General features: G+C 43.3%; 1 protein-coding gene across 5 annotated transcripts in view; it reads right to left on the bottom strand.

Moving 5' to 3' along the window:
• Positions 1-523: 523 nt before the first annotated feature.
• The window catches only part of LOC146352159 (alpha-ketoglutarate dehydrogenase component 4-like), a 37089-nt gene continuing 16586 nt past the window's right edge, over positions 524-21026 (bottom strand). The window contains exons 1-6 of one of the 5 annotated variants that reach the window (XR_014787612.1): positions 11672-11725; positions 6949-7012; positions 5729-5931; positions 3197-3294; positions 2094-2257; positions 524-602 (exon numbers count right to left, since the gene is read on the bottom strand). Coding sequence is in view for 3 of the 5 variants with exons in the window: in XM_084833364.1 (XP_084689490.1) it covers positions 3277-3294; positions 5729-5931; positions 6949-7012; positions 20501-20664 (449 nt within the window). In the remaining 2 variants the exon portion in view is untranslated. Of the gene's footprint in view, positions 603-2093; positions 2258-2387; positions 3295-5728; positions 5932-6948; positions 7013-11671; positions 11726-15772; positions 16704-20500; positions 20665-21026 lie in introns of those variants that run through there. The other 4 variants (XR_014787611.1, XM_084833362.1, XM_084833364.1 and 1 more) reach the window with 4 other exon arrangements.

Raw genomic sequence — 21026 nt, 5'->3', positions numbered from 1 at the left:
TTGCATTAAGAAATGTTGTGCACCGTGGACTTGTATACAGCCTCATTGCCTTTTAAAATGTTTTAATAAAATACATATTTTAACACATTAAAAAAATCCACATCACATAAAGCCCGAGTTATTAAAGGTGCAATCCTATGCATGTTTAGACAGAAGAAAAACTCCCACAACTCCCAGCTGGCTGGGGCATGGTGGGAGTTGTAGGACTTTTTTCTGTCTAAACGTGTGTAGGATTGTGCCCTAAGAATATTAACTCTATCAGCTGGAGTTCCCTGTTGTTTTCTATGGCCAGCTCCCACTTGCTCCGTGGAGGGGGAAGGGTCTAAAGTAATCCGGAAGTTGAAAGATTGTGTGGCTCAAGTATAAATCTATAGCACAAAATAGTATGCCAGCATTTCAGTTCTCTGAAACTCTTCATCAGGCCAGATGGTAAATAGCCTGAAGAGTTCTGGAAAACTCAAAATCTTGCATATTATGTTATGACATGCTCGTTGACTTAATAAAGGCATTGCCAAAAACAAAGGGGTAGACAAAAGGATGTTTTATTCAACAGAAGTTCCAGTGTGTTTCAGACCACACGCAGGTCCTTCTTCAAGGGAAATCTAAAAAACAATATACAACATTTATAGACGTTATAAACTATACCTAACAAAGGCATTGCTGTAATATTGACTTTGAATCTTTTTCTTATGGCCAACACAGATCCCTTTTCTTTTTATAAATCTATTGTCACTAAAGTCAATCCAAAACAAGAAGTCCTGCCCTTTCATGTTCCTAAGCTCCAGCTCAGTCCCGTTCCTATCAAGTACAGCTTTTAAAGTCATGTGCAGAGAAACAGCTGCTAAGGTGAATGTGACTGCATCTGTGGAAGAGCAGGCAGTAGTATACTGTACATTCTAATAGATTGCAGACATCTTTTTGTTTGGGTGGTCCCCCAGATGAACTTGCTACTTTATTTTCAGCATTTATAACCCAATTTTCTGGAAAAAAAATTCAAGCAACTTTTTAAAGAAGCCAAAGGGCAAAATAAATACCTGTATGTGAAAGCAGTAGCTTTATATGCGATTGCAGCCAACATTTAGACATTCCCACAATTTGATGTAAACTGGCGCGGGAATTATCACATTCTACAATAATGTGAATGTCATCATTTTATTTGCCCTACCCGCATTTTATTTTATTTGCAAAGTATATTGACCTAATGCGAACAGAAAACTCCCTGGAAAACACCCTGATGCTGGGAAAGATTGAAGGCAAAGGAGAAGGGGATGGTAGAGGATGAGATGGCTAGATAGCATCACCGATGCAATGAATATGAATTTGAGCACACTCCGGGAGAGAGCGCAGGACAGGAAGGCCTGGCGTGCTATGGTCCATGGGGTCACAAAGAGTCAGACACGACTGAACAACAACAACAAATTTCATTGGGGAAGGGCTACAGCTCAGTGGAAGAACAAATGCTTTGTATCTAAAACGTTTCAGGGTCATCTTGGAATTATCACAGCCATTTGGTGTGAACAATATTAAACTAGAAGGATCAATTGTCTGCTGTAGTATTATACAGCGTCCTATGTAATCAATGCAAAGCTTTTTACATTGGCAGTTTTGTACAAATTGGATCTCACCTCTATTATTTTTCTAATATGTTCCACTTATAGTACCTTTGCTTAACACAGACCACGAAATTATTCATCCTAAGCCTAGAACCATTCCCGTTGTCCCTTATAAAGATGAATGGGGTGGATGAAGAAAAAATGTCAGGCTCCTGGGGCTTGAAATAGAAACATTGGTACTGGTCCATCAAATGCTTTCATTCAAATTAAACGTAACATTACTGAGCAATATCTAGAACTGAGAATATCACATAAACCCCCCATGTTCTCTACTCTTAGCTGGTACATTTTTAGTTGTAGGTAGAAGCTACCAAAAGTAACTGGTGCACATTTGGAAATATACATACAAAAACAAAGCAGGCTAATGTGTTGAGGCATTTGTTTCAATTTTGGATTAAGTTTCAGTTTTCAGACATACTCAGATCATAATTATAATTCAGAAGCAGGTCTACACAGGGAGTGTGTTGTATTCAATTGTACCTTTCTGTACACAGATGGCTCTTTCAACCAACAGAGGCTTCCGCAAATGGAAGGAGAATGGAATCGATTTTTCCTGATTTCACCTTTCTCCTACAGCTTCCATACCAGCTCTCACACTATTCAGGAGGATCCCCTGGAGCACATTTTGGGGAGGGCACAGGGGGCTGTAGAGGGAAGGGGTAATCAATCACCTCTTCCATTCATAGACACTTCCACTGGATCAAAGAGTCTTCCATGAATGGACACAGTAGAATACAATCTACAATGATTATTAAAAAAATGTTTGAATCAAGTAGATTTGAAAACCATTATGGTAAGCATGTTTATTAAAAATGTAAGGTGCTCACCACAATATTCGGACTACAGAAATGTTGACCTACAACTCCTATCAGCCCTAGTCAGCATAGCCAATGGAGAGGGAAGGTGAGAACTGCAGGCCAAAACATCTGTAGGGCTACAAGTTGCTAACCTCTGACTTAGAGACAGACACATTAAAATGAGTTCCTGAATATTCTGTACCACTTTTCACTTGACAATTATTCCAAGCTGAATGTGTGTACTGCCCGCAAAAGAACAGTTCAGGACAGAGGCTTATTTTTCTTTCCCAAAAAGTAGACAGTTGAGTTTGCACTAACATGTTTGTAAATTATCTTTTTTACTAAATCCAGTGAATCCGCTAACACTGACAAGTTCTATCTTGATACTCTCATTCTTACAATTTTTCCCCTAAGCTCTCCTGAAAAACATGTATAATGCTGCTGGATAGAAGAAACACATCTTGCTTTCTTTATTGCCACATAGGCATGAGAGAAAAAGTGGAAACATCAAATTTTTCTTCTGGCCACTATCTGGCCGGCATTTTGCTACCAGAGATTTTAAATTGTTCCTTAGTGCATCAATAACAGCTACAAAAGAGATAAAATCTATACTATTGTGTAGAATGAAAAAAATAAAATTTAATAGCATAGTTATATCAAGTGGAGTCAAACAGTTACTCAAAATAGAATTGTCTTCTGATTTAGAACACAGACACTTTCTGAAGCATTACCTTCTCATCCCTCAAGAAAGGCCTTTAAAATAGCTATTTGTCTATAGATGCTTACAATATTCAGAGTGAAGAAGGCCTTTATTGCGAATACAACAGTTTGTTTTTCAGCAGTAGCTAACTGCACAATCTTCTGTGTTATTCTGGACCGCCACGCTGTAAGAGAAAATGCTAGTTATTGATGTTTTAATAGAAACAAAATCAGTTCTTGCATTATTACTAATAATCAGGTTTCCTTTGCACTTTATAAACCAGTGATTTATTATATTTTTAATCAGCCCAGTAACAGAAGTTCTCTTGCAAGATCACAAGAATTAAATGAATAAAAATACAATATAAAACCATGAAAGTTATAATAAAAATACAAAACAAATAGCAAAGGAATAAATATTATGTATGTAGCCATAAAATCTAAAATACTAAACTCTAAAATGCTTGGGAGAAAAGAAAGAAAGAAAGAAAGAAAGAAAGAAAGAAAGAAAGAAAGAAAGAAAGAAAGAAAGAAAAGTAGGCACGAGGCAAGCTTCATTGGGAGGGCATTCCATAAATGGGGTGCCACAACTGAGAAGGCCCTCTCTCTTGTAGCCACCTGTTTAAGTTCCTTCAGTGGGGATGCCTGGAGGAGAACATCTGAAGAAGACGTAAGAGTCTCAGCAGGTATATTCAGAAGAAGATGTTCTTTTAGAACGGTTAAGCACCGATGCTTAACATAGGAAGCTGCACTTAATACTTCTGTTGCCATTTGGACCTTCTCGTGGTATGCTATCTCCCACTTATTGTTTATGGGTCACAGTAGATTGATGATGGACTGCTCATTCAGCTGTGTGACTCAGTACAGTGTTCATTTGACTCTCTTGGGCACAAGCCATGGATGTATATTAAGTGCCAACTGGAAAACTGCAAGCAACCCCTTCCCCAAATACTGCCATCCTGGACAAATTTAGAGGAGAGGTACTCAATACTTAACAAATTAACATTAGAAGGAGTAGAACAGAACAGGGATATCAGGGATAGCCAAAAGAAAAGACAGAATTTCAATGGAGAGGCTGTGTACACCAACAACACTGTACTTGGGGTACATTTCTCCAAAACTGTGGAGGTCCCTTCCTATTGACTTGTGCCTTCCCCTTCTGTAGGCATTCAGGTGAGGACTGAAGATCTTCCTCTTCAGTGTTGTCTATCAGAGATCGTGATTAGCTTATGTGTTTTAGAGCAGCCTCTCTATGTATCCTTTATGCTTGCTAATGTAGCAATTATACGTTGTGTTTCTTGCCTTTGTTCTTGTTTGTATGTAACTTTGCGAGGGTGTAGCATTGAAAAGCACTAAAAATAAAAGTAAACAAAAAGTAAAAGCAAGCAAAAAAGCTTTGCAAATGGACAAGGAATGGGTGGCAGAAGCCCAGCTCCAGATATTCCTGGATGATATGGATTATCTAGACCCATTTCAAACTAGATAACGTTTTGAAACCAACTTGGTCGCCCTGTCTGATCACCTTTGCCAGGAGATAAATGGGTGTGTGTGATCCTCTTGATTTTCCTGGACCTTTCAGTGCCTTTTAATGCCATTGATAGTGGTATTGTTCAGGATTGTCCATCAGAGATGGAAGTAGGGAGCCCTGTGTTCCTGAGGATGTATTCCTTTCTAGAGGTAGATTCTAGAAGGTAAGGCTGGGGAATATTTACTCTGCACTATGACATTTATGCTATGGATAATCAGTTTGATTATCCATGCTGTTTAACATCTACAAAAAACTACTGGGTAGGTGATCCAGGGAACTGAGTTAAGTGCCTTTATGTCAACTGCTCCTTCTCCTAGGCAGGAACGACCTTGTCATAGTTATCCATGCTTTAATAACACTAAAGCTTTATTACTGTAATAGCCTGTATGTGGAGCCTCTGAAAATTCTTTGGAAACTTCAATTGGTTCAGAAAATAGCAGGGAGGCTGCTGATTACAGTTTGCTGGTATGAGCACATTATGCCTATTCTCAAAGATCTACACAACTTCTAGCCTGTTTCTGGGCACAATTCAAGGTGTTGGTTTTACTCTATGGGATCTGGAAGCAGGGTTCCATGAAGTTGCATCTGCTCCCATATGAACTTGCCTGGCAACTGAGATTAGAGGCTGTTCTGTGGGTGCCCCCCGCAAAGTTAATGCAAATGGTTAGTGGCGAGAGGTGCCTTTCTGTGGCTGCACCCCTTCTGTAGAACTCCCTCCCATGAAAGATCCACATTTGCCTAATGCCTTCATTTTTTTTTAGGGACCATGCAAAGGCTGCCCCATTACCAAAGCTCTGGGTGTTAAATTTGTCATTCTGTTTGGTTATTTATAGGTGTTTGTTTCAGTTTGGCAGATAGGCTGCTGGAACTATTTGAATTGGTGGCTGTTTTATCAGCACTCTATTTCTGTGGTGATGCTTATATCTGCTGCCCATGTCCTTTATTTTGTTACTGTTTAAACTTTGATTTAATGATCCATTTGATTTAATGGCCACCTTGAGTGCCATCCATGGGAGAAAGGTGACATATAAATATTTTAATAAAATAAACAAACAAGCAAACAAATAAGTGGGAAATATCCTGGAACTTACTTGGATGTAGTCCATCTCTTCAACTGACATGGGTTTCCTTCGGTATTTTTGAGGTAACGTTCTTACTAATTCTGATGTGTCAGGCGTGCCTTGTGTTCTACCAGTGAATGAAATATTTTGCTGGGGTGGTGGCCCACTTCCTGCAGAGAATTGTGAGGATGATGCATGAAGTGGAGGCACTCTTGACTGTAGAGGCTCCTGCACTGAAGGACCAAGAGAGACAGGTTCAAAACCATCTACATTAGCAAAAATATTCTGGACATTAAGATCAGGGGTGGGCAACCTTTTGCCCTTCAGGACTGCATGTGGCAATGGGTGGTGGGTCAGGCACTGCACCCATGTGAACATGCACACCCTGCCCACCCCATCTCAGTGTACACAGAGGTTTAAATCTTTCTTTTCTGTGCTTTGTGATCACTTCTCACCTCCCCACTACCAATCAGCTGAGTGGAAGTAAGCTTTTTAAATGGCCAATGCTACATGCAGGGATGAGTTTCCACATGCACCATCTTCTCCAGAGGAGTTGGGGTCCTGGAAGCCTGCCTCACAACTGAGAGTCATCCCCACACACACTTTTCCTCAGCATCATTGTGATAGTGTGCTTGGGGGGATGGCAGTGGTAGTGTGAGCAGCCATGGGGGCTGCCCATATGGGCCCCAGATCATGCAAGATTCAGAGAGGTAGCCAGTCTTGTGGCACCTTAAAATCTAACGTATTTATTATGACAGAAGCTTTCATGGACTAGCTTACTTCATCAGAAGCATGAAGTGTTATCCTCAGTTACTAGAAAGCAGCATGGTACAAGTTGCTGAGGATGACAATGACATTTCCATTTAATTAAATATAGATTACAGGATGGGAAATAAGATGAAATGTTAGAGACACTTTGAAGAGCTCAGGATAAGAATGTTTTAAATAAAAAACAACAGAGCAAATAGAGATGTTAGAAGGCATTTGAAAGTTGCATGCAATAGCTATAGCTTTGAAATAGTATTAATCATAGTCTTTACTAGATCTCTGGTTTGGGCTCGTATGTCGAAAGTAGCAGCAAATGTTAGTTCAAATAGATTTCCAATCTAATCCTATGCACACTTAATGAAATAAATAGGACTTCCTTCTGAGTTGACATACCTAAGATTGCCTTGTGAGGAACCTTTTCTAAATGTTATTATGGAAAAAGTTATCCAAAATAAATATATATTTTGTAAAAGTACACTTACTTCTAGGTTTGGGAGTACTTCTTCTGTCTGGAAACTTTATTAATGGTGTATGTGGCTTGACTACCTAGAGAAAAACAGAAGTGGAAAAAATGGAAGACATACTAGGAAAGCAAGTCAACGTACATATTTACATAACTGAGACAAAGTGTTTTCTTGGCAAAAAAGAGTACAATCCACTGAGCACTGTTGTTGTGTAGCTTCTATTCACTTCAGTGGAGATCACAGGGGAGCCCAAAACACCTCCCATTGGAATGGAAGGCCAACAACAGCAATAGCTTCTGAGTAGAACGTGCCTGAATATACCTATTTCTACAAACTGCCCTGCTTGACAACATAATACAAAGACTACTGAAGATTTAAACTTCAAGAAGACTACTGAAGATTTAGACATTACCCATTTATCTAATGGGGATTCTAACTGAGTATCTAGCTGAGATACTCTTGAGTATCTAATAGTATGCAGACAAATACAATCATAGTTGCTAGACTAAGGGTGCAATCCTATGGGGATAGGCAGCTGCCTCCGAACTCGGAGGTGACCGCCTATCCAATGCAGGGCAGGAGAAGCACAGAGGGGATCATTCCCTCCGCACTTCTCCTGCCCTGATTTGCGGTTAGACAGCCGATTGTGGCTGTCTAGCCACGAGACAGCGGAGTGGGGCAGGAGGCTGCCAGACTACACATAGGATAGGTCTTACCAGCATTTCTGCCTTCCCCGCCCTGGAATGCCCCGTTTCGGCAGCTCCGTGCTTGCTTTCCGAACAGGGAGCACAGGGCAGTCTGGACTGCCTGTGAGGCAGTGCAGAAGAAGGGGGAAGGTCGGTTCTCTGGGAACAGACCTCGGAGCGCAGGCTCCGAGGTTGATACCCAGAAAACCACATATCCTATGGCTGTCTAGCCACTGAATAGCAGCCATAGGATTGCTCCCAAATTCTTGTACTACTCAAGGAGGTAGGTTTATCTGCATGGATGGTTAGCAAACTGTAACTGCAGAGTCCAATGGTGATACTGAATTTGCTGTTTGCTGATGACACCAAATTAATTAGGGATTGTGAAGAGCTCCAAAAAGATCTCTCCAAACTGGGAGAATGGGCATCAAAATGGCAAATGTGGTTCAATGAAAGCAAGTGTAAAGTGATGCAAGGTCGGGCAAAAAAATCCCAACTTCACGTTGATGGAATCAGAGCTAGTGGTGACTGACCAAGAAAAAGATCTTGTAGTTGTGGAGGACAGGTCAATGAAAATGCCACCCAGTGTGCAGCTGCTGTGAAAAGGGCAAATTCCATGTTGGGCATAATTAGGAAAGGAACTGAAAATAAAACTGACAATCTCATACTGCCCTTATATAAATGTACACTGTGAGCAGACTCTGAATACTGTGTACAGTTCTGGTCACCATACCTAAAAAGGATATTGTAGAGTTGAAAAACTCACTGGAAAAGACCCTGATGCTGGGAAAGATTGAAGGCAAAAGGAGAAGGGGATGGCAGAGGATGAGATGGCTAGATAGCATCACCGATGCAATGAATATGAACTTGAGCACACTCCGGGAGAGAGCAGAGGACGGGAAGGCCTGGCGTGCTATGGTCCATGGGGTCACGAAGAGTTGGACACGACTTAACAAAAGAGTTGCAAAAGGTGCAGAAAAGGATAACCAAAATGATCAAGGGACTCGAGCAACTGCAATGTAACCTGTTTAGCTTAGAAAAAAGCAGGGACATGATAGAGGTATACAAAATTATGCCTGGTGTGGAGAGGGTCCTGCTAAAGCTCATCCTATGAATCCTGATTCAGGATCCTATGAAGCTGATTGGTGGGATAATCAGGAAAGATAGATGGTACTTCTTCACAAAGGGCATAGTTAAACTATGGAAGTCACCACCACAGGATGTAGTGGTGGCCACCAACTTGTATGGTTTTAAAGGGGGATTAGATAAAGTCATGGAGGATAAGGCTATTAATGGCTACTAGTTATGATGGCTGTATGCTACCTGCAGGATCAGAGGCAGTATTCCACTATATACCAGTTGCTGTGGCACTTGAGTGGGAATACTCTTGCATTCATGTCCTATTTGTGGGTTTCCCACAGGAAACTGGCGGGTCACTGGGTGAACAGAAAGCTGGAATAGACAGACCCTTGGTCTGATCCAGCATGGCTCTTCTTATGTCCTTATTGAATTAATTACTTGAATAGATTTTTCCAGAAGCTTTTATTAGAACATGTTCTGTTGCATGGAAGAAAAGGGGTGTTGTGCTTTTCACTATCTACCTAAGGAGTGGTCAGGAGCATATCACCCCTTTTCCCTAAAGAATGCCACAGGTTTGGCCAGCCTGTCTCAGAAGTAACAGTCCACACAGCTGCTGCAATTATTTAAAGCTTTTTTACCCACACTTCAGCAGAAAAGGCTCCCAGTGCGGTTGACAGATCAAGTACACAACATCACCCTGCCCTTAGACTTACAACCTAAAAGACATGAAACAAAATGGATGGGGTAAAAAGAAGAAAACAGGAAAACTCAGGCACCAATTCTTCAGTTTAAAAGATTTTATGAGGACCAGCTGGGATAGAAACAATTCAGGAAGCCAAAGAGGGAGTAGCCCTGCTTCTCATTTCTCCCTATGCTGCAGTTTGATGGAATGGCTGCTGCTAGGTGATGTTGGGTCATTTGTTAAGTTCTGTGAGGGTATCATGTATTGGAATAAGGGAAAAGTAATCTAGAGTAACAAAACTGATAGAGGAACTATCTGATTCTATAACAGAGTGAAGGAATGAGGAAAGTAGGAACCAGATAAAGGTGCTGTCTCTTCTCCCCACCTCCAGCCAGCCCTACCATTAGGCTGGGTGAAGTGGTTCGTGACAGGCAACAAATTTGGGGTAAGAACCACCTTCGTGAATCGGGCTAAAGGTCCACCCAGTCCAGAATCTTGCTTTCCACAGTGCCAACCAGATCCCTCCAGGATGTAAACAAGCAGAGCATCACTTATCCATCCGATTCACGGCTTCCCATGCTTAGGACGGAAAGGGAGAAGAGCAGAGACATACAGATACAAAAATGTGTAGAAAGAACTCTGGATAGGTCATTTCCTGGATTACACTTGAGAAGTTATTTTAAAAGTTCTCCAGAGACAGAAGAGAGTTCTACCCACAGAAATTAATGGAAAAATCCAAGATTTTCATACAGCAGGGATTAGGCAGAAGTGTGGCTCAGAAACCTCTGTGCCCCCAAACAAGCAAAGGACTGAGTATGCTCAATGGGCATGGAATGCTGACTGACTGCTGGAGGAGGAAGGATTGTGAAACAGTGTGATTCGAACCCTGAATAGAAGCACTCCACACTGAAGGGCCCCCACTTGTACTGCCTCTAAACACAAAGGCTCTACATAGTCATTTTTATAATAGTCCTTGATAGATTTTTCTCCATCAATTGTTCTAATTCCCTTTTTAAGTCATCTAAGCCTAAACTCGACAAGGCACTAAAGGAGCAAACCTATGCATGTGTAGACATAAAAAAAGTCCTACAACTACCTGGCTGCAGAATGCTGGGAGTTATAGAACTTTTTACTGTCTGAACATGCATAGGATTGCACCCTAATTGCATCATTAGCAAACACTCTTAGGTTTTTAAGAAAAATAACAGGCACCCAGGGGGTGGAAGGTATTTTCATCAGGCCTGCAATGAGGGTTGTTGTTGTTCAGTCGTTCAGTCGTGTCCGACTCTTCGTGACCCCATGGACCATAGCACGCCAGGCCTTCCTGTCCTGCGCTGTCTCCCGGAGCGTGCTCAAGTTCATATTCATTGCATCCGTGATGCTATCTAGCCATCTCATCCTCTGCCGTCCCCTTCTCCTTTTGCCTTCAGTCTTTCCCAGCATCAGGGTCTTTTCCAGGGAGTTTTCAAACCTCATCTGCCTATACGGTGCGGTCTTTACGAAAATCATCACTCTCTTGCCCTGCTATTAGTTTTTTTGTTTTTAAATAGGGGCAGTATGTGTCAACGGCGCATTTAGCGTCAGAGTTAGGATGAAGGCAACAAAAACAGGTCAAATTGCTTATCAACACGCCGTGTCAAAGTTATAAAAATAGTATTCCCCCCCCCCCCCTTTCCTGGAAGGATCTTTCAAGTGAGGGATCGGCAGTCTCAAAGGGCCCCTCTTTCAGCAGAACTTCAAGCACGGTTATTTCACGCAACGTCCACAACTCCTATTGAGGCGACGACTTGTCAGCAACGCGAGGACTGCGATCCTCTGCCTGGTTTATTTGGAAGTCGGCTCCAGAGGAGTAGAGCAGGATCGGACCGCGAGTCTTCCGAATGCACAGGATCGACCTCTCCTCTCCCCTCCCCTTGCGGGTGTTTTGGGCTGGGCACCTCGGGCGAAGGTGGAGGGCAGAAGCGCCCAGGGACGGCTGCGCAAGCTTCAGACGCTCTCGTACGAGGGAGACGCTTCGGGCCCTTTCAGGGAGGCGGAGGCAAGGGCAAGCAGCTGCTCCTGGCTGGGCAAGGCCCCACGCGAGCGCCGGTCAAGCCACGGGGCTCAGACTCCCCTCAGCGTCTCCCTCCTTCTCCTTTCCCGCCCAAGGGCACCGGCCTCAGCTGGTCCCAGCCGGCAGGTACTCGGCTTCCACCCACCACGCTTCGAAGCCGGGCCTAGAGCCGCGAGCCTCAGCCGGATGCAGAGCCCCGCCGCGCCGTCTCCGCCGAGGCACTCGGCTCGAAGGGCTTACCTGAACGACCCTACTAGCGGCCGCCATCTTGCTGCCCATGGTGACACCCCGCCCGGGCAGGGGAAAGAGCCGCCTCCAGGCGGGGCCTCGCGTGGGCGGGGCCTGGACAAGCCCCGCCCTCGCAAAGCATGGGCCGTGCTGGGAAGACGGGCCTGCCTTTCCGGCTGCTTCAGAAAAAGGGGGAGGCGAGCAAGGACACGGCCTCTCCCGAGCAGAAGAGTGGGGTCCGGTTTCTAGACAACCGTGTAGTGCTGGATCGATCCAACTTGTCCCCCCCACACACACACTTTCCCCCCTTATGGGGTCCGGTCTCTAACGGCTCCACAACAGCAGGAAGAAACTGCATCGTTAACGCCTTCCTAGCGTGAAGGTCCAGTGATGGGGAACACACGGCCATTTGAATGCCTCTTTGTTAGGCAGCTGCTGAACGCGCGGAAACTTCAGCATGAGGCGACTGTCGCATGTGCTACTGGGACGTCTTCGGTTAAGAGGATTCAGCCACTGCCTTGTATTGAAAGTTAAAGCTCTCCTGAGGGCGAAAAGTGTGTATTTATTTATTTATTTATTGCATTTATATCCCGCCTTTTTTCCTCTTGCAAGGAACCCAAGGCGGCTTACATTATCTTCCTCCTCTCCATTTTATCCTCACAACAACAACCCTGTGAGGTAGGTTGGGCTGAGAGTCTGTGACTGGCTCAAAGTCACCCAGTGAGCTTCCATGGCTGAGTGGGGACTAGAACCCGGATCTCCAGGCTCCCAGTCCAACACTCTCACCACTACACCACACTGGCTCTCTACTGGGAGTTGAAGTGTAGAGCAGCCTTCCCCAACTTGGTGCCCTCCAGTTGTGTTGGAGTACAACTCCCATGATTCTAGTGGCCATGCTGGCTGGAAATCATAGGTGTTGCAGGCCAACACATCTGGAGGACACCAGGTTGGGTGGGGAAGGCTGATGTAGCGGGAAAGGGTGGGCATGCTGGCTTTGCCCCCAACATCCTCATGTGTGCTGGCTCTCCACTTTCCAATTGCTGAGGAGGGAGGTCTGAAGGGTTATACTCATGTTTGCTTCAATGCCTGTGGAACCCTCTGTATGATACCTGATAAAAGTTCAGGTGAACTCCTGTAAAGGTTTTCAGTGACAATCTATACCAGGCGTAGGCAACTTGGTGCCCTCCAGATGTTTCATATACAATTCCCATAATCCTTGACCGTTGGTCATACTGGCTGGGGATGGTGGGAGTTGTAGTCCAACACATCTGGAGGGCACCAGGTTGCCTACCCCTGACCTATACAATCACAGTACCACATGTGGAACATTATCCAACTACATTCTCAATGCGCCAGTTTGATCATGTGGATAACCCCCCTTTTAATAGATTTACACCTGATGCTCACTCTGTTGCAAGCAAGTACTGTATAGGATCCCTAGAACACTTGCACGCACATCGTACATATACAGTACCTGTGTTCTTTGGCCCACAGGGCAAGTAGCAAGTGCAAAAAACCAACCCAGGGAGCACTCCAGGGCAAATCCAAATTGGGTTCCTACTAGACCTGCTATTAATATCCCCGCCCCCCCCCCCCCCCCCGCCTTAACAAGAGAGAATCCTGTTTAGGGATCACCCACTTCATGTCTAGGGTAGGCTTCAAGGGGATAGAAAAAATTGGTAAAGGGCTCTAACCCTCTATATCAAATCCTTTTCCAACCCTGTAGTAGACCACACAAAGCTATTTCACTGCAAGCACAGCATCAATCAATACCAAGGCACATTTCTTGAAGTATTGATAGTTACATCTGCATGCTTAATTCCATTTTAATGCATTTTGCAAAAATTCTTCTCTTTCTAAGACATTGAAAGGCATTTAATTTTTGTGAACCACCCAAAGAGTGTCGGCTACTGGGTGGTATAGAAATGAAATGAATAAATACAATTTACAATGATACTAAACGGTCTAATCATTAAACTAAAAGCATCTGCTTAAGTGGATACCCTTTGCTAATTATGCCCTATACTAGCCTTCCTCAACTGGGTGTTGTTCAGATATTTAGTATTCCTGACTGTTGCTCATTCTGGCTGGGGCTGATGGGAGTTGAAGTCCAAAACATTTGGAGAGCACCAGGTTGGGGATGGCTACCCCACACAAAGTTCATATTTCCATTCACTGGCCTAGTCTTATTTTCTCCTGCCATCTGTATCCATAGAAGCAGAATCAAAGAGTTGAAAGGGACCTCAAAGGTAATTAATCCCCCCACCTGCCTATTCAGGAAATCCACTGCTACCACATCCCTGTTAGGTGGCCACCCCACCTCTGCTTAAAAGCTTTTAACAAAGGACAGCCCACTACCTTCCAAGAAAATTTTCACTGTCAAACAGCTCATACTGTTAGGAAGTTCTTTCTAATGTTTAGTCAAAATCCCCCTTTTTGTAATTTGAACCTAGTAGTTTGGGTCCTGCCTCTGGAGAAACAGAAATCAAATTTGCTCTATGGCGGTCTTCCAAATATTTGAATACTGCTATATCATCTTCTCCAGGCTAAACATACCCAGCTCCTTCAACCTTTTCTCACAGGACTTTTCAGGCCCATCAGGCCCTTACTATCTTTATGTCACCTTCCTCTGGACATGTTCTAGTACAGGGTGGGCAGCTTGCAGGCCTCCAGATCTTTTTGGCCTACAACTCCTATCAAGCCTCACCACTGGTTGTGTTGGCTAGGGCTGATGGGAGTTGTGGCCCTCCAGAGGGTTTGGCCAAAAGCTTACCCACCACTGTTCTAGTTACTGATATTGTTTTATTTATTATTTATTGCATTTCTATCCCGCCTTTTTTCTTCCAAGGAACCCAAGGCAGCATACATAATCCTCCTCCTCTCCATTTTATCCTCACAACAACAACCCTGTGAGGTAGGTTGGGCTAAGAGTCTGTGACTGGCCCAAAGTCACCCAGTGAGCTTCCATGGCTGAGTGGGGACTAGAACCCGGATCTCCCAGCTCCCAGTCCAACACTCGAACCACTATACCACACTGGCTCTCTTAAACTGCATTACATATTGTTCTTAAACTGCAGTGCCTAGAACTGTATATGATGGTAAGAATTCCAACCTACAATAGTGCTGCCATAAGTATGCCCTACTCTTAAATCCCCTGCATTGTTTTCCTCATTTGTTTATTTTAGATAGTAGGTGCCTTGGGGGTCAGGCACCTATTTTTATCTATGTAACTCTAAAGGTGCCATGTTTACACATTTAGTGATGACACTGCGATAAGACAGCAGTGAACTATTATACTACACATCTGTTTGTCAATGGACAGCAAGATCCTGCTGGCATTTTGTGTTCCTTCTGTGTGCCTTAGCTCAATGTGATCTAGAAGCGCTGCACAAGCTGTACATTTCCCACAAAACTCTATTGACGTGGACCAGTGGCCCATACCTGCTACTCAGCTACTGTGGGACCTCCTCAAATCACACCCAAACTTCCTTCTGTTCTTATTGTACCACCTATTAATTGGCTATGAGAAACTAGAGGTCAGATGCCTCCTCTTAGGTATTGCAGGCCCCAGTGCAATACATTTCATTTTTATTTATTTCAATACCACCCAATAGCCAAAGCTAAAAAAAAAACCTTTTTGTTTTTTAAAATAGCCTGTTCACTCTTCAAAGACAATGCCTTTTGTACAACAAACTTTTTTGTGCAACAAGTTACATGTCTGTAACTGCCGTGACCCACTAGAATTCCCATGAATTCTTTCTTCCACCAGAGTTCTCCCAGAGATCCTGCTTCCCCTTTCCCTCCTGAGCCTCGGTTCCCCAGTGTTCCTTCTTCCCCATCCAAAAAGTGTGTGAGCCCTCAGCTAGATGTCCATCATTGCACCCTTGGAATATAACCATTTTCTCTGCTGTATGGACAGAACATAAAACTAGTACCAGTAATACTCCTTCTATTCCTCTGTAATCTTTTTAAACTGCTTTTTAAAGTACAATTCCTCTCTTCCCTCCCACCTCCTTGCTGGATGTTAAAGCAGTTTAAATGCACTGAAACCATGCCACTTCACCTCTCTCCCATTTCTGCACCAGTCTTCAATAGTTGACAAATTGCTATTTTGTTGTATTTCCTCAATAAAACTTTATTTATGGAAAAGCTCTGAACTTGGCTCTGTTGCTTCCTTGAATACTCTGCTACCCAGACTAAATGACCTGCTGAATGTGATTCCCACTTGGCTCCCTTTGGTATTTTGGTTAAAGTGCTAGCTTTGGGCCAGCTCTCCCTGACTGACAGCAGCCTGTCCCCCACAGTAGCACCATGGCTGCAGTGGAGAATGGTTTCTCTAGCAAAACAATTGAACTAGATTTCCCCAATCACGCATGTTTCAGAACTATTTTCCCCCTGAAAATGGAGAATTAGGCTACAAGTATGAGGTCCAGGCAAGGATGGTAAATACGCTCCGAACAGTATTTTGAAATGAAAAACATGAATAGCACTGTATTGAATATAATTTTAGAAATCCATTGAACTCAGACAATAACCATAATGAGGCAGTTTAACAAACATGCTCAGCTACTTCTCACCGGCATATACATAAACGTGAGATAGCAAGAGAAAACTCCCCAGCATTGTTCTGCCTTCATCCTAAGGCTATAATCAGTAAGAACTCTAGAAACTAAGAATGAGAAGGATTCTACAGTCACAGTTCTCCATTAACAGATCCTTGCATACATTTGAAGTAACTTCCAAGGTAAAGGTCAGATATTTAGCTATTAAATTAACCAACCTATTTTACAGCAGGAAGTTCCTTTTTAAGTTGCTACATTCTTATGCACATCAATACACTATGTCCTTGTATAGTGAGTGTCCCTGTACAGCTGTCTGACTCTGAGGAACATACCCCATGGTCAGACCTTTTCTCCTTTACATTAGCAATCATGAAGGTGTTACTGTTTCTTCACATTCCAGCCACATTTTTCTCCAGTTGGAGAACAACTGCCTTCAAAGCTGGATCCTTTGCCCAATTGACTCCACTTCCAGTAATGAGATTCTGAAATAAAATAAGTCTGTTCAGCTTTCAAAAAGATACTAGTTATGTTTTCTGTTCCCCAGTAAGGTGTTACTTTAACATACAAATAAAACAAGTTTCATAGCAGAAAAATCAATGCAGGGATCACTCGTGCTGCACACTATTTTGGCAGATTATATCCAGCTATCCATAATCACGTTTTCCAGTATTTGCAACATTCAAATATATTTCTGTTCGGCATAAGTAATTTAGTTTCTTTGATTATTTTTAACTAGAGCGTAACGAATACCCAACAAAATTCACCTCACAATTTCAATATTAAAAAAAGCAAAAATGTGGGTGAGTTATAAAAACTGGCACTGCAATAGTATCAAATCGTGCAATTTATATACTTGGTCATTTCCCATCTATTAGCAATAATGAGAAAGTACAATATTTATCCCCTTCATGGATCACTGCCTTGTTGTGGCGAAGGGGCTTGCGTAACTCAGTGAAGCCATAAGCTATGCCGTGCAGGGCCACCCAAGACGGACAAGTCATGGCAGAGAGTTCTGACAAAATGTGGTCCACTGGAGAAGGAAATGGCAACCCACTCCAGTATTCTTGCCAAGAAAACACCATGGAACGTATCACAAGGCGAAAAGAGATGACGCCGGAAGATGAGCCCCTCAGGTCGGAAGGTGTCCAATATGCTACTGGGGAAGAGCAGAGGGTATTTCCAAGTAGCGCCAGAAAGAGTGAAGCGGCTGGGCCAAACCCGAAAGGACACTCAGCTGTGGATGTGTCTGGCGGTGAAAAGAAAATCCGATGCTGTAAAGAACAATATTGTTTAGGAACCTGGAATGTCAGATCAATGAATCAAGGTAAGCTGGAGGTGGTCAAACATGAGATGGCAAGATTGAACATCGACATCTTGGGAATCAGCGAACTCAAATGGACAGGCATGGGCGAATTTAATTCAGGTGACCATCATATCTACTACTGTGGGCAAGAATCCCTTAGAAGAAATGGAGTAGCACTCATAGTCAACAAAAGGGTGGGAAAAGCAGTACTGGGGTACAATCTTAAAAATGATAGAATGATCTCAGTACGAATCCAAGGCAAACCATTCAACATCACAGTAATTCAAGTCTATGCCCCAACCACTGAGGCCGAAGAAGCTGAGGTTGATCGGTTCTATGAAGACCTACAACACCTTCTAGAACTAACACCAAAAAAAGATGTCCTCTTCATTATAGGGGATTGGAATGCTAAAGTAGGAAGTCAAGAAATCACCGGGATAACAGGCAGGCATGGCCTTGGTGTACAAAATGAAGCAGGACAAAAGCTAATAGAGTTTTGCCAAGAGAACATGCTGATCATAGCAAACACTCTTTTCCAACAGCACAAGAGGCGACTCTACACATGGACGTCACCAGATGGTCAATATCGAAATCAGATTGATTATGTCCTTTGCAGCCAAAGATGGAGAAGCTCCATACAGTCAGTAAAAACAAGACCTGGAGCTGACTGTGGCTCAGATCATGAGCTGCTTCTTGCAAAATTTCAGCTTAAATTGAAGAACGTCGGGAAAACCACTAAACCGTTCAGGTATGACCTAAATCATATCCCTGATGAATATACAGTGGAGGTGAGGAATAGATTTCAGGGATTAGACCTGATAGACAGAGTGCCTGAGGAACTATGGACGGAGGTCCGTAACATTGTTCAGGAGGCAGCAACGAAATCCATCCCAAAGAAAAAGAAATGCAAGAAAGCCAAGTGGCTGTCTGATGAGGCTTTACAAGTAGCTGAGGAAAGAAGGGAAGCGAAAAGCAAGGGAGAAAGGGGAAGATATACCCAACTGAATGCAGAGTTCCAGAGAATAGCAAGGAGAGACAAGAAGGCCTTCTTAAATGAACAATGCAAAGAAATCGAGGAAAACAACAGAATGGGAAAGACTAGAGATCTCTTCAAGAAAATTGGAGATCTCAAGGGAACGTTTTGTGCAAAGACGGGCATGATCAAGGACAAAGAAGGCAGGGACCTAACAGAAGCAGATGAGATTAAGAAGAGGTGGCAAGAATACACAGAAGAACTATACAGGAAAGATCTGAATGTCCCTGATAGCCATGATAGTGCGGTCACTGAACTTGAGCCGGACATCCTCGAGAGTGAAGTCAAGTGGGCCTTAGGAAGCATTAGTAACAACAAAGCTAGCGGAGATGACAGTATTCCAGCCGAGCTATTTAAAATCCTAAAAGATGATGCTGTTAAAGTGCTGCATTCAATATGCCAACAAATTTGGAACACTCAACAATGGCCGCAAGACTGGAAAAGGTCAGTTTACATTCCAATTCCAAAGAAGGGCAATGCCAAAGAGTGTTCAAACTACCGCACAATTGCGCTCATTTCACATGCCAGCAAGGTGATGCTCAAAATCCTACAAGCTAGGCTTCAGCAGTATGCGAACCGAGAACTACCGGAAGTACAAGCTGGGTTTCGAAGAGGCAGAGGAACTAGAGATCAAATCGCCAACATTCGCTGCATCATGGAGAAAGCAAGAGAATTCCAGAAAAACGTCTATTTCTGCTTCATTGACTACGCTAAAGCCTTTGATTGTGTGGATCACAACAAACTGTGGCAAATTCTTAAAGTGATGGGAGTACCAGACCACCTTACCTGTCTCCTGAGAAACCTGTACGAGGGTCAAGAAGCAACAGTAAGAACCAGACATGGAACAACCGATTGGTTCAAAATTGGGAAAGGAGTACGACAAGGCTGCATATTGTCACCCTGCTTATTTAACTTATATGCAGAGTACATCATGAGAAACGCCGGGTTGGATGAATCAGAGGTCGGAATTAAGATTGCTGGGAGAATTATCAACAACCTCCGATATGCAGACGATACCACCCTAATGGCAGAAAGCGAAGAGGATCTCAAGAGCCTCTTGTTGAGGGTGAAAGAGGAGAGTGCAAAAGCTGGTTTGAAACTCAACATTAAAAAAACGAAGATCATGGCATCTGGCCCCATCACTTCCTGGCATATAGAAGGGGAAGAAATGGAAGCAGTGACAGATTTTACTTTCTTGGGCTCCAAGATCACCGCAGACGGTGACTGTAGCCATGAAATTAAAAGACGCTTGCTCCTTGGGAGGAAAGCTATGGCAAACCTAGACAGCATAGTAAGAAGCAGAGACATTACCTTGCCGACAAAGGTCCGTCTAATCAAAGCTATGGTTTTCCCAGTAGTAATGTATGGCTGTGAGAGCTGGACTATAAGGAAGGCTGAGCGCCGAAGAATTGATGCTTTCGAACTGTGGTGCTGGAGAAGACTCTTACGAGTCCCCTGGACTGCAAGGAGGTCAAATCAGTCCATCCTAAAGGAAATCAACCCTGAGTGCTCATTGGAAGGACAGATAATGAAGCTGAAGCTCCAATATTTTGGCCACCTAATGCGAAGAGAAAACTCCCTGGAAAAGGCCCTGATGCTGGGAAAGACTGAAGGCCAAAGGAGAAGGGGACGGCAGAGGATGAGATGGCTAGATAGCATCACGGATGCAATGAATATGAACTTGAGCACGCTCCGGGAGAGAGCGCAGGACAGGAAGGCCTGGCGTGCTATGGTCCATGGGGTCACGAAGAGTCGGACACGACTGAACGACTGAACAACAACAACAACAATATTTATCAATAGACCTTGAAATCCCACAGTAAGCAGTTTTTCCATCAGTATGGTTCTGTTTACTAATAAAGTATCAATTCACTTACTTTACATCTAGCTGATCTTGATTAGTGTGACATATTTGTCCATCTTCTCAGATGCAGTTTACTTACCTGAAAGATGTTTTGAATCAGTGTAGTCATCTGAATTTCCTGTTGCAGATTTCTACGAACCTTCTTCAGCATTTCACCCACTTCCATATTTTCCAGTTCTTCTTTTCGTTTTCTTTGCATATCATGTATTTGTGCCAGTTTGCACTCCCCAGCTCGTTTCAGTGCTATTTAATTCCAGGAAGAAAATATATATCAACTAGCTAATTCTCCCATACCTACTGCAAGAACATGCCTTGTACAGAATCAACTTAAAGATTAAAATTATGGCATCAACCTAAAATCAAATAAGGGTTCAATTCTATGCACTTTTAGACAGAAAAAAGTCGTACAACTCCTAGCATTCCCCAGCTAGCCATGCTATCTAGGGAATGCTGGGAGTTGTAGGACCTTTTTCTGTCTAAACATGCATAGGATTACACCTTAAAATTGGGTTGTATCCAATTTGCCCCTCCCACCAACAGAACATCTTCTATCACTGGAATGGGGAAGGGAGTGATTCTCCTGCAGCCTCCATGACCCATGAAAA

Source organism: Heloderma suspectum, chromosome 2 (assembly GCF_057233095.1).
Source record: "Heloderma suspectum isolate Gila_16-S chromosome 2, 16-S_ref, whole genome shotgun sequence".
NCBI lineage: Eukaryota > Metazoa > Chordata > Lepidosauria > Squamata > Helodermatidae > Heloderma > Heloderma suspectum.
This window is presented reverse-complemented; position numbering and strand designations above follow the sequence as displayed.